Here is a 24245-nt window from a genome sequence, read left to right on the forward strand (position 1 = left end):
ACAGTGGACAACTTAGATTACAATTTTCACTCGATGCATAAATGCCAAAGGAATGACGACAAGGTTCTTGAATTCAGATTTGTTTTAATTTAAAAAAAATCACACATTTATTTAGATTAGAATTATTCAAAATAAAAATGGTATTTATACCCAGACTTTTCGATAAGAGTTGGACATAATATTATCCTTCCAGAGAAGTGTGTGTGTGTGTGTGTGTGTGTGTGTCTGATTTGGAGTTTTAAGAGAGCTTTAACAATTTTTCAGTCATATCGCTACTATGTCTGCAGTGTGGCAGTTTATAGTGATGGCTAGCACTGAGACATCATGCCGTAGACATGTAGCATGATGTCCTGTCCAGTTACATTATACTGACACCAGTCCAACCAGTCCTAACACTATCCTCTTAATGCTGCGCCCCAAGCGAGGCAGCGGATAGTACAATTTGTATAAGTCTTTGGTATGACTCGGACGGGGATCGAACCCACGACATCCCGCATCCGAGGTGCACGATCTAACCACTAGACCACAGGAGCGGTTTCCAGAGAAAGACATGCATGTATGCGTGATTAATTTCGTACATCTCCACTAAAATCGTTTGAGATATAAATTTCTACATGGGATATGGTTAGTTGTGATCCGTTCAGGTTAACATCGGTTTTGAAATTTAGATTCATCCCATTTTACAGAGGTTGACTGATGACAGCACTATTGCATATATGTGTAAAACGTGACATGCAGTTATAACTTGGGAACGTACAGCGTTGCTGAAGACGTCTAGTTTAAAATTGAATCCATTGCTATTGTCCATTGTTTTGCTGAAGTAAAGATCGGATGGTCTTGTATATGAACGGTATCTGCTACTAATGTTCTAGTTTTATCTCTAAATTTTAAGTTATCTCATCAGGAGCAAGACTGAGCGAAAGTGTCAATTTTGCAGTATAAGACCAGAATACTTATGAAAAAAGTCTGGTAGGTGATGGGCCCCTTTTTCAAAAGTCCCAAACTTGATATTAAAATTCTACTGTGTTAAATCGACAATATTTACGATAATTACAGAAGTATGTAAAGACACTGGCACTAGGATGCTTTTCCAAAACGTTTTCTAAATTGGTCGAGTGTTTCTTTACACGGATTGGTTATAGTTTTAAAATGTTAAGTTTCAGTTACTCTGATTATATTCTATGGATCGACGAAAGCCTTTAGCACCCCGATAATCTCTTCTGACGGGACCACTCTGCTCAAGGACAAAGTGAGTATCACCGAAAGGTGGAAGGAACACTTCTCCAACCCATTGAACATGCCCTCCACCGTAGACTCTGCAGAGTTAGACGCACTTGTCCCGAAGCCAACTGTCGCGGACCTGAACTTGCCCCTACCACGGAAGAAATAGAGCGAGCCATCACATTTATCAGCTCTGGCAAGGCACCAGACGCTCAAGGAATTCCAGTTGAACACTTCAAAGCAGCTGGTCCTAATGTACTTAAGGCACTGCACAGTCTATGCCACATAAGTTCAAAGACGCAATAATTGTCACCTTATACGAAAACAAAGGGAACAAAACTGAATGCGTCAACTATCGAGGCATATCACTCATGTCGTTTGCAGGCAAGATTAGCTGCCAGTCCCTTCATCGTATTATCTCTTGAACCTGTTCAGACTTCGTAAATTGAAGGTATGTGAAATGCGGACGGCATTGGATTACATTACATTGGATTAGGGAAACGCTGAATACGAAATGTTTGCTTAATAGAAACAAAACATGCTTTGTATCTAGACGTATTGTCAAAAAAGACGACAATATGTTTAACTGCCACAGTAAGCATTATAGTATATCAATACTACACTGTATGATAGATGAGTGTATTGTTACTAACTAGCATATAATATCATAAAGTATATGTTTCAATGGCATATCAACATTTGTTTAAAAAGAATACTTCTTCGGTCCTGTTTGATCTTAAAATGAAGACAGAGTTGCTTTATTTTATTAAAACATTAAATGCTACTACAAACCACAAATACACGTTATGCCATAAACTACATAAATTATTATAAAGCTAAAGTTTAAAAATCACATTCATAAACATTATATTAAAACTGAGGCAAGAAGGGTGGGAAATATATTTATCAATGACATAATTTTGGAATGATAGCGCTCAACAAATGGAGATTTTGAAATGGAACAAATATTTTATCTTGCTTTCTAATGACTATTGAATACCATATTCAATGGGCCCCTCGATACTTTTAATTATGTTCAAAGTTTCGAAAATAAAAATTCAACACAGAAGTAATAATACACAGAATATATGATAGATTTTACCCTTCTGCCTTAATGCACATCTGACGTGTCGCTGGGAGTACCTATTGATTTTGGCATTAGAATGAAGATACTGAAGAAAGTTAAGAGGAGAGAGAGAGAGAGAGAGGTATACCATAGATGCACGCCCAAAAGAATCACAGCTTCCGCTCTCTTTGCAATGAACTGCTTTAATGTAAAGTACTTGTTTATTTACGTAATTACAAAATATATATTTTTTAAAATAATGTGTACAAAAGGGGGAGTCATCACTAAATTGGTATCTTATATCATTGTTTCAAAATGACAAATAATGTATGTAAACATTGCATCATGTTTTATGAGCTATATCCTGGCTTAAAATAACTTACTAGAAAACATGAAAGAGATCAAGAAATTTGTAGTGGGTACAACGAAACATTATTTTGCAGCTAATTATTAATTGTAAGCATATAAGCATATGATTTTCTGGTTTAACAATTTCCTTTACATAAAAACCTAATGTGAAAGGTTTAGTTCGTTTTGAATTAATTGTATAGGTCTCCTGGATCTGTTGTAAGCGGTTTCATAATATTTCATTTTCCTGTCGTGTTCATATGAAGAAATTACATGCACAATGAATATTAAGTGCAAAATGCAATGTTTTCAATTGGATGTATTTGATATTGACTTGGGTTTTTCAATATCTTTATTCAGTCATAAATTATGTGACGATATATATTTATAGCTTTGAGAAATTTAAAATGTGTAGGTTTTTTAGAAATGGAGGCTTATAATACCATATTTGTTTACATTAGTTATTAATTTAATAGGCAATACAAGTTTGCTTTCTGACTGTATGTGTGCATCAGAAATGCACACACAATTTCTGCTTTGGAAGTGCTTATGGCACATTTGAAAGTATTTAAATGCACAACCTAGCAATTTGACTCACAAACTTGAATAACGCTTTTTAGTTATTGGTGTCAGAAACTCACAAACACATACATAGTTTGGTTGGCCATAGCCCGCTTTAAACTATTTGGCTTAAAAGGTACAATACAGCAATATCGACGAATGAGTTGTGGACTGAAAACTAAACGGAATCGTACAAAAACAACAACAAGAAGTAAGTACATAAAAATAGTAATTAACGCATTTCAAAAGTAGAACCAAAGGCAGATCAATTACCCAACTCGTGCTGAAGTAGTACGTTTGTTGCGTTTTAAAGTATTAATACAGTTCATTACATATTTGGTATCAGCTGATTAATTTGACAAAGGTGCCTCTTCGTCGACGCAGCGGATGCATTAGTACATGCACTCCAACTAGAATGCACGAGTTATTTCCCCTATTCTTAACTACATCTATAACGAAATCGATTTGTGATAGATGTGAAACCTGAAAGAAAAGTAGTTGCCTATGTACATTCAAAAGGTTCAACAACTATAATGGTAATAAAGTTAATCGCAAGGGGGTATTTGTAAATCGCCAAAGTAAACACTTTGAAGCGCCAAAAGTAAAGAATATCTAAATAAAGTGATAAAAGTCTTTGTTCAGTACCGCTTACATGTTGTCTTGGTGCAACATAATTTACTTCCTTGTTTACATGTTACCGCGTCCACCGCCATTATTGTCTGAGTCCTGTGGCTTGAGATCTTCACATCTGAGATACATACTTTATTGTATTCACAATTCGTTGTCTCACTGAGCCTTTAATGTACAAGGTATTGTGCAAACGGACTACCAAACAGTCCTGGACTAGTTCGAAAGTTGTCATACTGATTGTATTGGTCTTCTAAGGTAAGTGTGAAAGTACTCACGTTATTTTAAGTTTTGATGAACAACCAATGACCTTGAGTCGAATAATTTTATGACCCCCCCCCCCCCGTCTCCACCGCCTTCGTGCATCTGATAGTTTGTTATATGTAAGCTGTGAGTACCATCAAGAGGTCGGGCATTTAATTTGTCATCTCCTTTATGTGCAAAAAATATATAAAATCATTTGCTCAACTGATAATTATACAATCATATATTTACAGTACTATGGGTGACACGAAGGGTCTTCAGACATTAGGTGAAGAGTTTTGTACAGCTGTAAAAAAGAAGATAAAGTCTAAGTATAGTGATATCGAAAATCGACTCGATATTTTCATGAAACTTATCCAAAAGGTAAATTATCTATCTATCTATCTATCTATCTGTCTATCTGTATGTATATCTTTCTGTCTTTCTGTCTGTCATTCTGTCTGGCTTGCTGGCTGGATGGCTGTCCGTCCGTCCGTCTGTATGTCTGTCTGTATATGTATACAATGCACTGCAGACAGTGACGTACTAGGGGTAAATGGCGCCCGGAGTGAAGATGAAGGCCCAAAGGGGTATTGGCGCCCCAAGTCCTCTGGCGGTCGAGGCTTTGGTGCCTTGTCAGCCCCCCCCCCCCCCCTTAGACCGCTACTGACTGCTGATAAGGTTACAAAGTAACAATTTATCCCCAGTCGAGGGGCTTATGGTTGAATCCAGCGGATTGCGAAATATGTCCTCTGAACATTTAAAAAATCTAGTTTCTTAATTTAAAAAATGAGCATAATATCATATGCTCTTCGATAGGACCCAGCCACCCATCGATCTATCGAATTTCCATAATCCCTTTATTTTCAATGATCTGCGAGAGCCTTCGTTTTTGAGAGGGAAAAAGAAAAGTGAGAACATATGCACACATCATAATGTCGAAGGCAGATAATCATTCTTGACAAACTTATTTATTTATTTTATTTACCTTTTGCTTTATTTACTTACCTTTTGCTTTGTCATCTTTCTCCTGGTACAACTGTAGGCCTATGATATCAGGTGCAGCATAGTAAATCTCTCTCTCCCACTCTCTTTCACACACACACACACACACACACACACACACACACACACATATAATAATAATACTAATAATTAATAATAATAATAATAACGAGGACTTTGTATAGCGCCTAATCTTTAGAAGCTGTAAGCGCTTTACAACTTTAGACAACACCTATAAGATAAGAAATATAATAATATTATTACAAAAACAAACAACATGAAATTAGAAAAAATTATAATAAAAAAATCTTGCTGAGGATATTTCTGGTAGGAAACATTATCAGGTGTTTAAGTTTGTTCTTGCTGTCGAAATAAGTGAGTTTTGAGAGCCCTCTTGAATGTGATGACTGTGTCTTTGTGTCTAAGTTCAGTGGGCAATTCATTCCACGTTGCTGGGCCTTGGTATGCAAAAGAACGCTGTCCATAAGAATTTGTTTTCATTCTTGGAATAATATACGATTGTCAGAAGAGGAGCGTAAGTATCTTGCTGGTGTGTACACATGAGCGAGGTCAGATAGGTATGTTGGACTAGAGTCCGACAGTGAAATGTAGCACAGAGAACAAATTTTGTGTTTGATTCTGGATCGAATGGATAGACAGTGTACGGTACAGAGCAACGGGGAGGTGTGCTCTAATCGTGGTACTCTAAGTACGATCCGAGCAGCTGTGTTTTGAACTTTTTCAAGTTTCTGGAGTATATATTGAGACGAACCAGACAGAATTAAGTTACAATAGTCCAGTCTTGAAAGTACTAATGAACATACAAGTGTTTTAGTGGCACCAACTGAAAGATATTTGCGAATTGAGCTGATGCGTCTCAGCTCAAGATATGCAGCCTTGCATATGTTCATGACATGTTGGTGCAATGTGAGAGTACTGTCCAGAGTAACACCTAGGTTTCGTACTGATTGTGTGAATTTAATGTTGGCGTTGCTGATTTTTATTGTTTTAGGTAAAGGATGTGAATGAGAAAGTCTTTATGTTGTGATCAGAATGGCCTCAGTTTTATCATCATTCATCTGCAGCTTGTTACAAGTCATCCATGATTTCACATCAGAAATACACACATTGCTTGAAGTCTAAATATGTTTATATCACTTTCCAGAAGAAAGATGCCAGAACTATACTTACTGAGCTAGACTTGACTGTAAAGGCCCTAAAGGATAAAAAGGAATTCAGTGCGGCAATTATGGCATGTGAGAAGAATATCCGTGGTTTTTGGGTATTGTGTAAATTATTTTCACAAGTTTATAACCGAAAACTCTCTTTTTATATTCTTGACATGATTTTGTCTGAAATATTGTTTAATTGTTAATCTATTTTGTTTATATTTTATTTTTGCCACATATAATGAAGAAATAATATTAGAAAGCAACCAATATAAACCTTTTGAAATAACATGCTACACAATGTTAAAGTTATAATTTCATACGTTCTTTACTTTCATGAGATTATCAGCTATGAGGAGTCAACATTTGTTTGCCTTTATCATCTAGATAACATTAAATCTGTAAATATGATGGTATATAAAAGCGAAATTTGGCTCACCTAACCAACAAACCAATATCAATCAGAAACTCTCAAAACATGGTCTATGAGCTAGCAATGCTTTAGAGTTATCAGAGATTCATAGATATCGCAAATTCAGCATCTTTGTTTAAAAGAAATTATTGCAACACAAACATTGCATGGCAATGGTGGTATTTAACTTCGATGAAATTTTCAATGTGATTAACTTCTTATTTCTAGCTCAGTTCGTTAAAATGTTATGCTTGGAAAAAATAAAAACGCTATGTTCATTGCTCTATAACCGTCAAAAATAACACTTGCTCTTCGGGTGCTTGAAGGATGTTAGCAAAGGCAAAGATACGGGAGCGACAGAGAAAGGAAAATATAATCCCAAAAAGTAAGTGTTTCATTTCATCGACAACACATAGATTTATATAGATACTTCCATTCCTCAAACTATTTATGTATATGTCTTTGTGTCCGTCATTTTACGTTCACAAAATAATTATTTCTCACTTTACACATAAATACATGTATGTATGCATATATGTATGTAGTGATGTATGTTTGTGTGTGCGTGAATGCGTGCGTGTTTGCGTGTATGTATGTATGTATGTATGTATGTATGTATGTATGCATGCATGCATGCATGCATGCAAGTGTCTGACTGACTAACAAAATGTCAGTCAGGAACTTAATTTAACAGTTGTACATATGAACTACATATATATGGAGGATGCTATTATTAGCTATATCAAGGAAATGGCTATACCGAGTAAATGGAAAATGAGTGCTTTTCCCCCCAAAAAATCCAGCCAGTCTAGAAGGGCTGGCCTGGTTAGCTATCGAACATGCAAACCTTGGGTAACGAGTTCAATGCTGTACTAACTAGTACTGGAACAACAGAAGAAGACTTTAACATAATAGGCCTTTTAAGTTTTCAAGGATGAGGAAACATGACATATATACAACAAACAGACCTATTTATAATGTAATATATAAGCAAATCTTGTGGCATGTGATCAACTAAATGTGGCCGAAAGAAACTAAGGATAATATATATATATATATATATATATATATATATATATATATATATATATATATATATATATATATATATATATATACACTTGGCGTTCTCCACATTTACTGGCCTCTTCGGTTTCAAGGATGTTTCACGTTTGTAAATGATTGTATTCTCCAATTTTCAGACAAGATCATGGAAACGGGAAACCACAGTCTAAACAGTAAGTATTTGTGTTATCAATAACTCTTAATTTGAATCTGAGCTGCTTGTGGGATAATTGATACTTAGAAGCTAGACGAATAACACGTAATTTCATTATCGGAAAATCTGTTTTTAAAGCTTTCAATATGAGAGAGATTTATGCGTCGATGAATCAAAATTTTACCTTATGCCAGAAAAATTGATTTATTCTTCCAAGTGACTTGAAACTATGAATTGGGGGATTAATGTGAGACACAAATGTAAACTTACTTTTGTTTTGCCACCAAAACAGAAGTTCAATAGAATTTTGTTTTAGTTGCGACAACACCGGTAAGGTAAGATGTGCAGTGAAGTAGCCCTTTTCAACTTTAAAGCTCAAGAAAAATGTCGCTCGTGACTCGGACAGATTTAATACAACAGTATCAAACCAAATCACAACAAAAGGAACAACTAATACTAGTACCGAAGAGTATGATAATGGTATTATTATTATTATTATTATTATTATCATCTGACAGAAATACACCAAAGAGCTAAATTTACTGTGAAATGTGACTGAGTATTCACTACATAAGTAAAGATTATAAGGGGTAGAGAACATATATGAACTATTTAGTTCTAATAATAAAATATTCCCTAACTGAATAGTAATATGTGAACAGACTCGCGAAATGCCGGTATTATCAGTAATGCATATCTAAGAATGTGTTTGACAGAATTGTATATGTAACATCGTTAAAATACAGGTGAGGTAAAATGTGCGGTAAAGCAGAGGTTACTTGAGTTGATAATGAAATCAGCTTTGGCCATTCTGTAAGATTGTCTGACTTCTTTTGGAGACATTGAGTATTATAAAATGAATAGCATATCCAAATATCGATACCTGTTACAGGCCGAGCTCATCACAGTCAGATACGGATCTGAGCATAAGCGGAAATGCTATGGTTCAAACTCAAGAGACCGGTAACAGGTAATATATACTATACACTTTCAATACTGAGATCACTTTGTTAGAGTCGGAATAGTGGAACATACGTATGTAATTCTATGCAAATTAACCTGCAGTTCTTAAGACTAGGGCTTTCCATACTTTGCCATAAAATTGCGAGTGGGTGGAAACGGATGGGGTGGATATTCATTTCAATGATTTGACCATTAATTCTGAGAGGCGGGCTTTATTTTGTATATAACAAGGCAGCTTAGTTGGACAGACTATTGTTTACTCTATGGTTTTCGTCTTTCAAGTATCGTGATTAAATTCATATGCTCACTATATTCACTTCCTTTAATTAACAAAGGGAGTGCGAGTCGACAAATTAAACAAGACATAATTATTTGCTTCCTCATGCACGTTAGACGTTGTGCAAACAATTCTAACAGAAAAAATGACTATCCATTTAATTCATGAATAACAATTTTACAATAAAGATATTTTTAAGTGCATATGATTTTGAATAAAGCATATCAAAATTATACCCATTTTAAAAATCAAAGTTCAGAACGAAATGATGCCGAATAATACATTTCGTGCAATTAATTGATATTAGAAGGAGGTCTAATGCTTATTTGTCTTGCTATGAATTGACGCTGTTGACAACGTAACCAACTTCTTCGAACAATTAGCGTGGACTCTACATGATGTGCTTAAAAATAACATCAAGGATGCATTAGGGCTACATTGCCATCAGTTCCAGCTTTATCAGATACAGAATGCGTAGTTAGCTGTCTTTTAATATTTTGGTCTCTTCATTCCTTCTTCTATTCTTTACCTCTTGTCTATATATTTCTGCATGTAGGATTCAAGAACGTATCTTGACTTTTGTGTTAAGTGATTGTTTTGTGGATATTTCTTCCGCTGATGTTGAGCTTTAATTCATAGAAACGTAGTGAAACTCTCGTACTTGCATCTTTGTCAAATTTTGTCTCTATCTAGCTATCTCTCTGTATTTTTGTCTCTGTCTGTCTGTATCTGTCTTTGTCTATCTGTCTCTGTCTCTCCCTATATATATATATATATATATATATATATATATATATATATATCTGTCTCTGTCTCTGTCTCTCTCTGTCTCTCTCTGTCTCTCTCTCTCTCTCTATATATATATATATATATATATATATATATATATATATATATCTATATATGACAGTCATGAGTGCTCTATTACTTTTTCAGAGATCAGGACATGACCAACGAGATAATGTTTTTTGAACAGAACCTAACTTGTCTCCTGGAAATATTTAAAAAGGATAAAGGGGGTGCATTGAAAGACATGTTTCAGTTGCCTAAAGATAAACAATTAAACCAAAAGGTGAAAAATGGACACGAGACGTTAGTTGGAGTGGGAGAGTAAGTGGATGACACACAACGTTTTGATATCTAACTTCATAAATGTTAGAGTCATACAACATTAGCTTTTACTTTATTTTGTTCCAGAGAATATATAGACTTGCAACTGATTACTTCCAAAAATATAATTTGTAAGAGCGAAGGTATTGTCTGATGTTGAGAGTCTTCAAACACTGCAAGCGTGAATATATGTGTCGCCGATGGTTCGTATTCCAGAGTTCTGCGTAGAACATTTGGTAATACTGATATAAGCGATTATTTCTTTCTTAATTTAAAATTTGTACTTTAATGTCATATCTGTCGGAAACATCACTGATTGTGTATGGTCATAATCTATATACTTGTATCAATCGAAACAATTGCGCAATTTGCTCTTAAAGTCGAGATCCTTTAGATTACTATGGACTACAATACCTTTCATAAAATTATCAAGATAATCTTAAGTGATAAAAATATTGCAATTTTACGCGTCATTAACTCTCTTTTAGTAGGTATAAAATAAATAGCATGACCTTAGGAAATTGAATCCTACGTATATATGTCTTAAAGCTATAGCGGTTTGTCACGTGTACAAACAACGAGTTCTAAATCAGAGCGATTAAAATAAACTATAGCGTTTAATATTTAACCTATGCCGAACCGAAATTATCTTATCAATAAATGACGTCGGCGTCTTATTAAGTGATATATAATGTGCGATTTTAGTTCTTTTTTATCGAAAATGTTGAAAAATTTCTGTCGGAACAGAGAGTCTGATAAGTATGTACGCTATTGGGTCATGAAGTTATTACAGGGAACAGTATTAAACTTGCGTATAAAATACATACATATTTCTTCATGGGGTAATTGATTGGTTTAATTTGCAGTTTAAGGCACAGCAACACAAGAAGGATATATAGGTAAAGTAATTGGTCTATTAACGTACGTTGAGAGCAAATCCTGCCAATGCAATGGCATGATTGAAAACTGCAGTGTAGAATTGTATTTAAGAAAGCATGTTCCGTAGTAAGCAAGACATGTGAATAGAAGTCGAAAATGTTTAGTGTTGGTCACGCAAAAATGTTTCGGCATGTTGAAGGGAGTATAAATGGGCAATATTGTCTGACGAGGATTACATTGTAGAAGGTACAAAAAGTACAATTTAGTTGGGACTAATGGCTAGTGATGAATGGCTGCTTGCTTGCGTCATGCATGTGCTCTAAAATGGTACGTAAATATGCTGATATGGGTTAGTATCAAACGGAATAGTGTATGACTAATATATGTGCAAAAATTAAACATAAATGCCGATACATATTTAATAACCCTCGATATGATATGAGGCCTATTGTTACAAGATATATTCTTGACATTTAGTTTATATTCTAAAATTGGGTTTGCATCGTACAAAATGAGATGATAAACCAAATTAAATGCATGAAACATCCCATTAAGTATTTCTACATACATCATATCTTTTCTTTCTAAAAATTCTTGAATCCGTATTTGTATTTGTTGAACTGCAAACTGCAAATATGGTTACATGTGCGAAAACCATTAATGAAATGATTTTTTTTATGGAGTTATTTATCTTATATTTAGATTTTAAAATTGCTTTAATTGGTGATAATTCAATTAGAAACAGGCTTTTCCGGAATCTCCACGTTTTCTATGTTTATTTTGAATTTATCTGAAGAGCAGACACAGACCATAATCTATTATCTGATATATTTATTTGATCTGCATTTAAGAGACGATTATACTCATAAATGCCTTCGAAAATTCTGTTTCGAAGGTTTGTTTGCTTCATAATAACACTTGGTATTAAGACCTATTGGAATTATGGTATGGTAAAACATTTGTACTACATAATTTGTTGTCGTATAACTAATTTTTCCAAAACTTCTTGAATTTAATTTAATAAAGAGGCTTCTATCTTTCAAACGTGTTTAGACATTACAAACAATGCTGATATGCCATCAAAATATTGCTACATGTGCTAAAAATCATAACAAATTAAAATAGCAAAACAATAAAATAAAAAGCAATCGTCAACATTTCTTTTAAATAACGCTCTTTCTCTCTGACAGATAAAAAAAGCATAATTTTGTCAGGGATGGTACAAATGATGCCAAACAGATTACCAGCATAGCTACTGCATATACAAACAGCGATACATCTACAGGGACTCCTTTTATATAAAATTCAAGGGGCCACTTTAAACAAAACTGAGGACAGCTATCAAGCATCAGATCAGTAACTTTGCAATCGGGAACATAATGTTCATTACATATGGTCAACATCACTACACTAAAAAAAAAATACTACGCGTTTTCTTGATAACTCCTTCATCGATAATTGTACGTTAACACTTGGTAGGAATCATATATCACATCTATATGATCAGAGCACCGTTACTTTGGCATTTCAGATATATTGAGCCAGGTGAGAGATATCAGATTGAATCAGGCCAATCAGTGTAACTGCGGGATTCTGAAGTTTATGTCCAAGGAGATGGGGAACTAAAACGGGTTTTAAAATGCAAAATTTCTATATAATTTCTATTTGATTTTCCGTTCCTCTGTTTTAAATATATGTATTGCATTCAACATACGTGATAGTTTATTGGTTTTTTATTTCCCCGTTGAAACTTTATGCCTTTATTGGTCATGCTATCTGAAACATAATGTTTTATTTTTAAGGGAGATCAGACGAATGAAAAATGAAAAGGAGCATTTGGAAAACGTTTTGAGGACACTATCCAGTAAAGTTATAGTCAGTAATGAAAATGCAACCGACGTTGATGAAAATGCTTTTAAACTACCAAAAAGCGTGGAAAAATTACCAGAAATTGTCGCAATATACGAGAATGCTGCAGAGATATCAAAGAAATTTCAGGAGCTAAATGGGTATGAAAGTTGTCTCTCTATCAATGAATTTATGTACCATTTATCGACTTATCTATTCACGCACGTTTGATGATTACAATTTCTAAATTCCTCAAAAATACATGTCTTTTGATAACTGAAATGTTTGTCCATTACATATATTAGAGTTAAATAGTGTATTTAATCAAAGTGGATATTTGGCATTGCTTATAATAAAAACATAAACAAACTCGTTAAAATGTTACTTTTTAAAATATTAAATTCTAGCCAATATTACAATGTGATATCTGTTAACTATCTTTGAGGAACGTTTTGAAAGAGAATCAGATAATGTTTTAGCAAACAAAGTCATTACGTCAGTAGATGTCCGTGTAAGTTTACTTAAAGTTGTTTTTTCCTAATCTTGTTTTGTTCTGCATTTTACATTGCAACCATAAATGAAAATCAAATTGACTCTGAAGCTCACAGTAGGCTGTTATTATCTTTTATCCAGTAATAGCAAATGTTCCAAAATGCTTCCGGAAACAACTTAACAATGACTCTTGAGCTGAATGTTAAGGTTCAGTATCTTCGCTGCATTTTATTACATAATTTCGACATTATTGAATCTTAGACTTTGTTAGGAAAATATTAAAAGTGCCCAAAGATGTAAAATAGTTTTCTCTTCAGAATGTGTAATAAAAATGATTGAACAATATGAAAGAAAAGTCGAAAGAAGACACATAGTTGTTTTTTAATTATTAACAATATTTGCTTAAGTTCTTAAACGATATCATACCGCTGTAGTACAGCATTGTTTTTGCACAAGGATTATATATATCCCTTCAGATAATGGTATTCTTCTGGTTTTCAGCGTTGGTCCGGTTAATAACGTCATACATGTCTACATGATAATAGCGATATATATCCATCCATTTCTATACAGTTTGTATGAATCTTCTAGTTCAACATCAATTTTGATTTAATTTATAAAAGTAACCAATATTAAAATTATATTAAAAAAACATAGGAATACAAATTAGATACACGTGTAAAAGGGGACAAAATATAATCATGCAGAGATGTAAAATAATTACCATGACAACAGCCAAAAAAGGAATATAAAAACACATTCTACTGTAAGAAAGAGCAACATGCAAAATTGTTTATAATTATTTTCTTGAATAGATATATTATTTTACATTTATGCATTTCATGAAGAGGGAAACAATATCGCAGTTAGTCACATATGGAGTATTTATTTCGCTCTTCATAATATGCTATATAACTAATTTAATGATAATGCATCCTTGGAAATGGATCATGTTACACTAATAAAAATGTATGTTTATTGTAGATGATCGAATCAACTTGAGATACCACAAACATTAAAGTCAATTGCTATTTTAGACACTTTTTAGCTATTTGACCTATTTTATAATCTTCAGTGCTCAACATGTTTAGGTATCTCACCTTGATCTAGCTGAAACCATATCATTACACTGTTTTAATAGTTGCATCTTTGTTTCGCAGATAATTATTCCATTCATCAGTTTTTTTTTTGTTTTCTTCATTTCTAACGTTAAATGACTGTAAACTATCAAAGTTAATACCATTAATTCAGAATGGAAACGTAATCCCGGAATAACACGTCATAAAGAAAATAATTTGTAATGTAACATTTACAAATATATTAATTTCTGGCTGCACCTACCTTAGATCATTTGCTTTGTAACTCTTTCAATTTATTCTCAATAGCACATACTGTGTGCAAGCAAAAGAAGCTGAATACATACATTTGGAAAATAACCACTTCAGGCAAGCCGCCAAAGGTGCTAAAATATACCTTGTTTTATATTAGTTTAGTCAGAAGTTTGTACAATTTCTTACCGGTTTTGTTGGCTGATGTAGTTTAAGTTGACAAAATCACAGCATCATTTCTATTTGTGTTTAACTTCGAAATATACTAAAGTTAGGAAATATATTTTGTATAATGGATACAATTTATGCATAGTATTTCAGTATTCTCATCGTCTAAGATGTGGACTTTCTGTAAAGGTGTTGATTTTCTGCTCCTTGATTCGCAAACGCATGATAGGAGGTTAATAGTTTTAGATAATGAATAATAATGAAATTCAGATCTATTATTATGTAGGTGTGTCCCAGAGTTTTTGTAGCAATTGATACCACGATTAGCTTCAAATACATCCTTATAAATAACGAATTCCAGGAGTAAGATATATTAAAGAAATTGTACAACCTTAAAAACCTTTGTAAATATTTTCTTGTTCTTAGGTATTTCTTTGAATCTACTTTTCGAAGATCTGAAATATTTCTAGCGTTTGTTTTTTGTGTGCATTATAATAAAATAGTCTCCATATAAATGTCTACTAGAGCAAAAGAGACCTAAATAGTGTACATCTTAGTCCCTAATTGTTTCTCTTTCTATCGTTCGATACTTAAATATGTTTGCCTTCATTAATTTGGTTTGAGCTGTTCTCCTTTGATTAATACAATTTACAGGGCTTATATTTCGTTGTTTTTCCAACATTTTAAAAAGCAAATATCAAATGTTTTGTTCAAGTTGTATTTATACTTATTTGTTATATTTACGTCGTGCTGATCTACCTGTCTTTTTAGAAAAATGTATTAACGGTTGCTAAGAATTATCAAAGCAAGATAAAAAATGTTTATATTTTTTTCCAGAGATTTAAACTTTGCATGCGGGAGGATGTCTGAACTTTTGTCTGCAGTAAAAGGACAAGGGAAACAGGAACCTGGACCAACAAAGAATGTTCAAAATGAACAGGCGAAAGGACGAAATAAGCAGGATAAAAACCCTTCCATGACGCCGCCTATCCTTGATCAAACAAAGAAGCTTGACAAAGAGTTTTGCCAGATTCAGTCGGAATTAAAAGCTAAAGAAAAACCAATACAGTAAAGCATATACTGTTGATACATTGATTTGTATTTGTTGCAATTATCAAGTAATGCGCTTTAATGAAATCTATCACAATTCACTAAATTCATAGTGGTATCACTGCTTTTGCCACTTTTTAGCTACTTATTGTTTTCAGTATATTAGAATGACTTTATGGTCTTGAAACAAGTGATAAAAAAGAGTGAGCGGGGAAACGTTTTGTAAAATTTAACAAATAATTTATATCCATAGAGTACAAAGCGATAATGTAAGAAAAGGAACTTACGGTATTGCGAATGAAATCCGAAATAATCCTAGAACTGCAGACACAAGTCCTAATAATTAAAGTTTTGAATAAACTAAGTGGAAATCCAAATAAAAGCCAACGCCGGAAGTGTTGATGTACCTGTGGTGACCCGTATAATGCTGATGTGCCAACAGTAGTTTGTTGGATCACAATAATACAATCTAATATTTAAATCCTTATTTGAAATTTCACTATAAATTCACATCTCTATTTCCCAAAATGTTAGTTTTAATGAGTACTCTGTATTTCCCGAGAAGAATCACTTACATTAAATGAAAAGAAAATTCCAGCCATAATAAATTTCTGGTCAGAACAATATACAACTGATTCTGCTAAGATCTTAAAGATTATGTAGTTCATTACCTGAACTCAGGTCTCAATTTACATTTTCTAATAAACACAATTACCTAATGGAACGTTTCCTTCTGGAAAGTTAAAAATGTTTACAAAATAAAATGATAGCTATAATAAGTCTATTACTAAAATAAAAGATAAAATATAGCAAACAGCAGGTAGATCTGGCAATTCATGGAGAAGTCCCGATGTTATATACTCAGGTTGAGATAAACACGTTGTTTTCGAAATCAAAATCAATTATTCAGATCATATAGAAAGTAAACTTCATTTTGGATATGGTCAAATAAAAAAATACAATATTATACTTTTGATAGTATATAATGAAATAATTTTTTTTTATAAAGCATTCAAACAATGCAGCTGAAATATACTCAACAAAATACCCTTTTTGTAACATCTTATATAAAATTTATGATGTACTAATTATTTCATTTTCCGCGATATATTTTTTATTCATTGCCCTTTTTTATGATAATGGTTGGCATTAAATCAAATGAGTCTTAATACACACTTGGATACAGACGTGACACTCATTTACAAAACAAAATTAAATTAACCTTTTATCGTCGACGTTTCCAGCTGATAAATAATCATGTCTGCCTCATTTCTACCACTGAATGCAAAATGACTGTATCATTTCTAGAAAATCAGGTTGTCTTTATTAGTTATTACATTTTCAAATCAAAGGTAAATAATATCGGAATGTTTAACATAAATTCGTATACTCCAAAATAGGTTTTCATTATGAACGTAAATACTGGCAAAGTATACTTATTATGAGCCATCAAGGTTGAACAAATATAGAAAACATTCCCGGATTTAATACAAATGAAAAATAATATGTTTCGCAACAAATTAGTTTATGGTTTACAACACTAATTCATTTGAGTAAACAGTAATGTGAACTTTGAAGAAAATACAATTATATTATACACTACTTGATTCATTACAAAAACACGAGTTTTCTGAACGTAGTGAAGTATACAGCAAAACATGTATGTAATACTACTACTACTACTACTACTACTAATAATAATATGAATAATGCGAAAAATAGGGCATACTATTTGTATTCCACATAATAAACTATTTTGAAAGAGTTACTTCATTACCGTCAACATCATTATCAACATCTGCAAAAATAGATGTTGTGCACTACATGGCCTTGTATGCAAAACACCATTTTTTTCTCTTAGAATCAAAATATTGTTCCTTGTAGCAAGGTTTTTATATTTGTTTGTACCGGTTAAAATTATCGTAATATACATTCATGCATCGCGTAGCATAGTATATCTTTGCCAAACTCATACAAATCGAATTCGTTAATATTGAGAAAACCTATACCGAAGTTGAAATCACCGGAAAATGTCTCTGAAATTAGAATAAAATAAAAAAACACACACAATCATTTGCAAATTTAGTACAGTGACGCACAAATCAGTCCTCAACACCAACAAATGCGAAACCTACGATTTGAATTTTACCTTTAATTTCCATAATTGTTTTCTATTTTTAATAGGGATGCTCAAAGTCAACTCGAACAAAAACGCCTGTTAGAATCTATAATGGATGATCTAAGTAAGGATGTACAAGGTCTGGTAGAGGGCAAGACAGAGGTTACGACGCAGTCTGCTTTGGATCAAAGAAAAACATCTATTGACAGAGAGAAAGAAAGCTCGACATATCAGAGGCTCGAACAGGCCAATACAATTTACAAACGTCAAATCGAAATGAAAAGGTATAGAAGTATCTGCTATTTAACACGTCTTTAAATAAAAGATGTTTTATTGTTTGACTTTTAGCTATATTTTGAAGTTTGTGTTTAGTTTTTGTCATTAATTATTGCAATATTGTTCCTATTCCGAAGATAATTACCATTATCATGTTGCAGATAATGATATCAGCTGCACAAATTACTTACTTATTTTGCACCGAGGTGTGAGGAGGCAAGTCTCAAAATATAATTGTCTCTTCAAGTTTTGATTATGACGACAGAGGTGTTTTAAACAACATTAGCTGAAGCATGCAAATAGAGAAATGTTAGTAGACAATGTATATATATATATATATATATATATATATATATATATATATATATATATATATATATATATATATATATATATACTATGATAGAGAAAAAATACATATTTTTATTGGACTTACTGCTTAATTGTTTTGTTTGCTCTCTATTCAGGAGATTAAGGTCATATTTTGTGTTTTAAACTCTTATTTAGTTATCGTTTTCGGATTTGTTTAAATCGGAAATTTGCTATGTAAGCAAGCTACTAGTCTAGATTTCTTACGTAAACCCCAACGAACAATAAAAAGGTTGTTTGCAGTCTGGGAATCGGATCTGGTTATGGCGAGTCAGTGCAAGAAACATCTGATTTGTGCATTTTGCCTGGTATTGTATGCCCGCTTAACTCAATGAATTGATGCGTTAGCTCTACATCTATGTAAATTATGTATTGTAACTCATGAATATTGCATGTTCGTGATGAGAGCACATCTATAATTAACACCAACAGCGTGAGAAGTATAGAACAGTATAAACATGATCTTCACATACGAAGTATTTGTGTGGTGTTGCGGATGCTTCTGCTTAAACAAACATTATGTTTGCAGCATGCATAGTTTCTCAATGTATTTATCTTTTACTAGTATGTATACCGTATAATTGAACTTCAAGTATCGTGCTCACTATGGTGATGAAGATTATTCTGAGATAGGCAGGCGCCCTGGTGAATAGATACACACTATGATAGTGCTATCAAGACACATTCCATACGGTGAAGTGCCATATAGCAAAATAATGATATGCAATGCTAACAGCTTTCAAGGGTACCGGTCGAGAATCATCTTCCAGTCACTCGCCCAATAGTGGAACCTTTCCTTAACCTTCAATAGGTGAAAGTCATCCCTAACAAAAGAGATACATGCTCTTTGTGAAAACCGTGCATCATTCAATAACAATGCACTTTAGCCTCAATGCAGTCGCAGAAGAGTGAAACTGATCGTACCAACATAAATACCATATGGAGAACTCTACAAGCCAAAACATGTATATGAAGTAAAGCGTACCGAAAGAGCACAAGCGATGCCGATATTAAGTTGGTTAAATAGAGCAATCTGGACATGGAAGCTATGAACAATGCGGCTTCAATGCTGAGAAAAGCAATCAGAAAAGTTACAAAATGGAGATTTTTGTTTGTTCACGTACAGATGTTACAGAGTCAAACAGTGGGTCCTTCGGGGATCTAGCATAACACGATATACTGCACGAAGTCTTCACAAGTGAACAAGGATGCCATGAACATAACACAAATTGCAGGACATTTTTGCTGTTCTGGCAGCAAGTCAGAAACAAGAAATCACAGATCCTGATATCATCACCTGAATCGCTACAACTGCTAGCAGCTGTATAAGCCTTGAACTGCATCAAATCATAGACGACCAACATATGGACCCTAAGTGAACAAACGTCAACTACAGAACTGGAGAAACACACGGACGCAAATAAGAGTGTACACTGAAAACACAATTGTTGACCAAAACGAAGACAGAAACCTTTTTTCTCTCATGCTGCTGGTGTTATTTCAAGGCAAGAAATCAACTGAGAAGAAACTGTAGGGACGCATGAGCTATCGATGTTTGCAGCTGATGGAGCAATTCTACACTACCAAATGAATAGTAATTGGATATCCATACATGAGAAGCTGCCCAAAATGGAAACATGTACCAGACACAACAAGAACAAGTCCAAAACACCAATGCCTACTGAAGTGAAAGTGGTACTTGTGAATTCAGTAGAAGTAGTCCAGTCACTTAATAAGTAAGACAGTGTCAAGAAATGTAGCCAACAAGTTGATTATTCACCAACCATATACTAGAGAGATACAGATTTGTGTATAAAATGCGCTTCATATTAGACACCTACCATGTGCCTATGTCACTGAAGACGGCCACGCCTGATACCAGGGAAGAAAGAGGTTCAGTAATATCATAAAAGATAAGGAATACAACAATCATAGCAAACGTACCCTTGTACCGATTCGTATTAGGTATGAAGACGAAAGATGGAACTAACTTGCTAAAGGCTGAAAAGATGCTGGTAGATGCATACGTAAATGAGAAGCACATCGTGATGGCATGGGGCACTTAGTACAGCGCAACTCAAATGGATATGAGCTATCGACAAAGTGATAAAAAGAAGCCGATAGCAAGCTCCTGCTGCGCTCCGCTGATACTACAGAAATCACTCATTAGATACCGACGTATTTGCACTGTAAGAAGCAATTATACATAACAAGGCAGTCGCCTTGCCCGGAGTCCATGCAATCATTTATACCGTAAGTTTTTAAAGACATTTCCCGGAAAGGGAAAACTATCTTTCTTGATCGATTTCCAGTATGTCAGTGATGGCCAAATGACTGCAACTGCAAGCTAGGACACATATTTTGCCTACATTTGCTGCTATTGACCAGTTCATCCGTGAAGGGTACATACTTTAAACTCAGATCATAAAGATAGAGAATATGAGGTGTTGACACTTCACAATGAATCGCACAATCGGAAAGGCTACCACCTACACAAGATGATGGGTTAATTTAAGTAATTCTGCCGGCTCACAACCATTATATTAAACAATGCCACGTCATCAAACTCTGCTATCCCGTCAACACAAAACTATGGCTGAAAATTTGATGGGAAGAGTAGGTGTTGGTAATGACCAGCCAAATACCAGTACCAAAGTCTGTACCCATCTTGGTGAAATGAGCAGACACCTAAACAAGATGCAAAAAGGTAGGGTCCAACTGTTTGAACGCAAAGTGCAGTTGTACTAATATTTGGAACTGTTCCGGCATTGGCGAGGCGTGTCACAACATGAAACAAATGAATCCAGTGCATACCTAGAAGGTTGTGAGGAAGAAAATCATGGCACATTCCTGTGATCTATCTGGCATATTTACAAATTTGGACATTGTTGTGTGGTAGCCCGCAGTAAATCTACGTTTTGTATATAGCACTGTACCATCTGTGAACAAAGACTTAGGTGTAGATTGGTCTATATATGTCACAATGTAAAGCATTAACTACATACATTGTGTATCATGAATGATAGTAGTGTATAACATAATTTCTTGCCAGACAGTTCTATTTCCTTTTCTTAAGTTGCAACAAATCGCTCATAGTTTTAATAAAAGTGATAATTGTGTTTTTCACAAAATTGTGTTGTGATGTGACAGCCCGAGATTTTCCTTCATTCTGAGTATTTAGTTTCATTTTTCATTCATATTTAACATATGTATGATATAAATGGTTCAATTTATGCACTTACAGGCTTTCATCTTTTTCTGAAAATGGCTTTAGACCAGGGTCTCAAACTCAAACCACCCTGAGGGCCATATGTGGTCATTTTCATTGGTCCAAGGGCCATGCTACATTAAATATCTATATTGACATCTTATGACGACAATCATTTTGCGGCCACAGGATACCGCTTGGCGGACTGCATAGTTCAGACCCCTGCTTTAAATTGATTTTTTAAAATTTATTTTAACTAATTCACAAACGACTTCAGAGCAAATTTCCAGGCTGCCAACAATATTTTTTTAAAGAAATTATTTTGTCGTCCCCTTAATACGTTGTGAAAAGCTGGTTTTCATCACAAACTTCATGTGCAACGTATTCACTGTCCACTGCAGCAGGTAAGATAAAGTAATGTTCTGCAAAGTTATTAAAGTATATTGCAAACATCAAATTGTATACTTGTTACAACAAATATTCATATTTGGCATCTATACCACGCTGTTAGCAAATAAATACCAAGAGTTAAATGTTAACATATTTATGTTGTTCATCTTGTCATATTGAGGCATATAATGTTAACCAATACAATCAAACACATCATATTATGTAAATTGGTTGTAAGAAGGAATCTAATTCGTTGCTTATGGTTCGAAAACTGTCGCATAGACATCATGCATTACCGCCCATAAAAAATGGGTCATCGATCCAAATCCTTCTCTCCATTCGTCTAGGAGAATGCAACAAATTGAAGCAATTTCGAATTGCTGTAATTGTTGGAAAGGTCATTGACTCTCAAAGCGAAAATCAACACGTAGCTAGATGCAAACAATAGGCAATGGGAGGGACCTCAGCCTCTTCTAACAGGAAAGTAATACACGTTTTGGTTTATAGGGCAGATTGATTTCCCTAAACGTAAGGAAAAAAAGAAAGCAAAAACAAAACTAAAAACAAAAGATAAAAAAATCTTGCTAAGCTCCATCTTCCGTAGAGAAACAGCACAAAATGCTTCCTCTGCAAAGTTATGCGCAGTCTCTCTCTCTCTCTCTCTCTCTCTCTCTCTCTCTCCCTCTGTATATATAAATCTAATTGGTCAATTAAACATATTTGAGCTCGGGAATATAGAGTTGAATCGAATATAGCATTTGACCCTTTTGATGAATCAGTGGTTTGCTTTTGTGATATATTGAAATAGTAGTTTGCTACGCGTTAGGTCAATTAGCATAGATGTGTTGTGATGTGATTTCTAACGTAACGTAACGTATATATATATATATATATATATATATATATATATATATATATATATATATATATATATATATATTTAAAGAGAGAGAGAGAGAGAGAGTGAGTGTCTCTGTGTGTGTGTGTGTTTGATTTGGATTTTTAATGTAGCTTTAACAATTTTTCAGTCATATCGCTACGATGTCTGCAGTGTGGCAGTTTATAGTGATGTCTAGGACTGGAGCATCATGCCGCAGACATGTAGCATGATGTCCCACCTAGTCACATTATCCTGACACCAGGCCGACCAGTCCTAACACTAACATCTTAATGCTGAGCGCCAAGCGAGGCAGCTTTTAATACCATTTTTGTAAGTCTTTGGTATGACTCGGCCGGGGATCGAACCCACGACCTCCCGCATCCGAGGCAGACGCTCTAACCACTAGTCCACCGGAATGGTTGCATATATAGCATTCAAAATGAATGTCACCGGGATACTTCAAACGAATTGTCACGGAAAAGGCTAGGGATGCTCCAATCTTATATACGTACACAACCTTCTATTTCTTTTTTAGTCAATACATTCCTTGTATAGTTACCTAAATTCCAAACGCAGAGGTAAGCTCATAAACCTGAATTTTACAATATATGTAAGGTCGAATTCTTAAATTTAAGTAGATTTGCACCTATAAAATCGGAAATATCGCTTGGTTATCATTTTGAAGCACTCTTCTATTTCTCAGGCTCTCCCACCCTGAAATAAAGATTAAATAAGATCTTTAGCATATTTGGAAAGTGGACAAAAGCTCACCCCCTAGGTACGCTGAACTTCAAACGCAGCATAATGCATAAATTTACTGGATTTCCGTATAAAAAATGCAAGTAAATAATTTTGTATTGCAACTAATCTAATACACAAACAGAGGTTAGAGCGTTTATGCTTGGTTTCAAGATACAATAAAGGTATAAAGATGCATGATTGTATGAAAGTAAACTGGATGATTGATCGAGATAATATGCAATGGAAATAATGGATATGAAAGAAATTTGTCCATTT

General features: G+C 34.0%; 1 protein-coding gene across 1 annotated transcript in view; it reads left to right on the forward strand.

The window, feature by feature from the left end:
• The first annotated feature begins 3919 nt into the window (after positions 1 to 3919).
• Positions 3920 to 24245, forward strand: part of LOC149797563 (uncharacterized) — a 71229-nt gene continuing 50903 nt past the window's right edge. The window contains exons 1-10 of the mRNA XM_089962441.1: positions 3920 to 4081; positions 4321 to 4450; positions 6237 to 6353; positions 6979 to 7037; positions 7855 to 7890; positions 8764 to 8841; positions 10048 to 10221; positions 12903 to 13109; positions 15774 to 16004; positions 18171 to 18389. Of these exons, the coding sequence (XP_089818567.1) occupies positions 4325 to 4450; positions 6237 to 6353; positions 6979 to 7037; positions 7855 to 7890; positions 8764 to 8841; positions 10048 to 10221; positions 12903 to 13109; positions 15774 to 16004; positions 18171 to 18389 (1247 nt within the window). The 5' untranslated portion in view covers positions 3920 to 4081; positions 4321 to 4324. The remainder of the gene's footprint in view (positions 4082 to 4320; positions 4451 to 6236; positions 6354 to 6978; positions 7038 to 7854; positions 7891 to 8763; positions 8842 to 10047; positions 10222 to 12902; positions 13110 to 15773; positions 16005 to 18170; positions 18390 to 24245) is intronic.

Source organism: Sinohyriopsis cumingii, chromosome 6 (genome assembly GCF_028554795.1).
Source record: "Sinohyriopsis cumingii isolate HCF-2022 chromosome 6, ASM2855479v2, whole genome shotgun sequence".
NCBI classification, from domain to species: Eukaryota; Metazoa; Mollusca; class Bivalvia; order Unionida; family Unionidae; genus Sinohyriopsis; species Sinohyriopsis cumingii.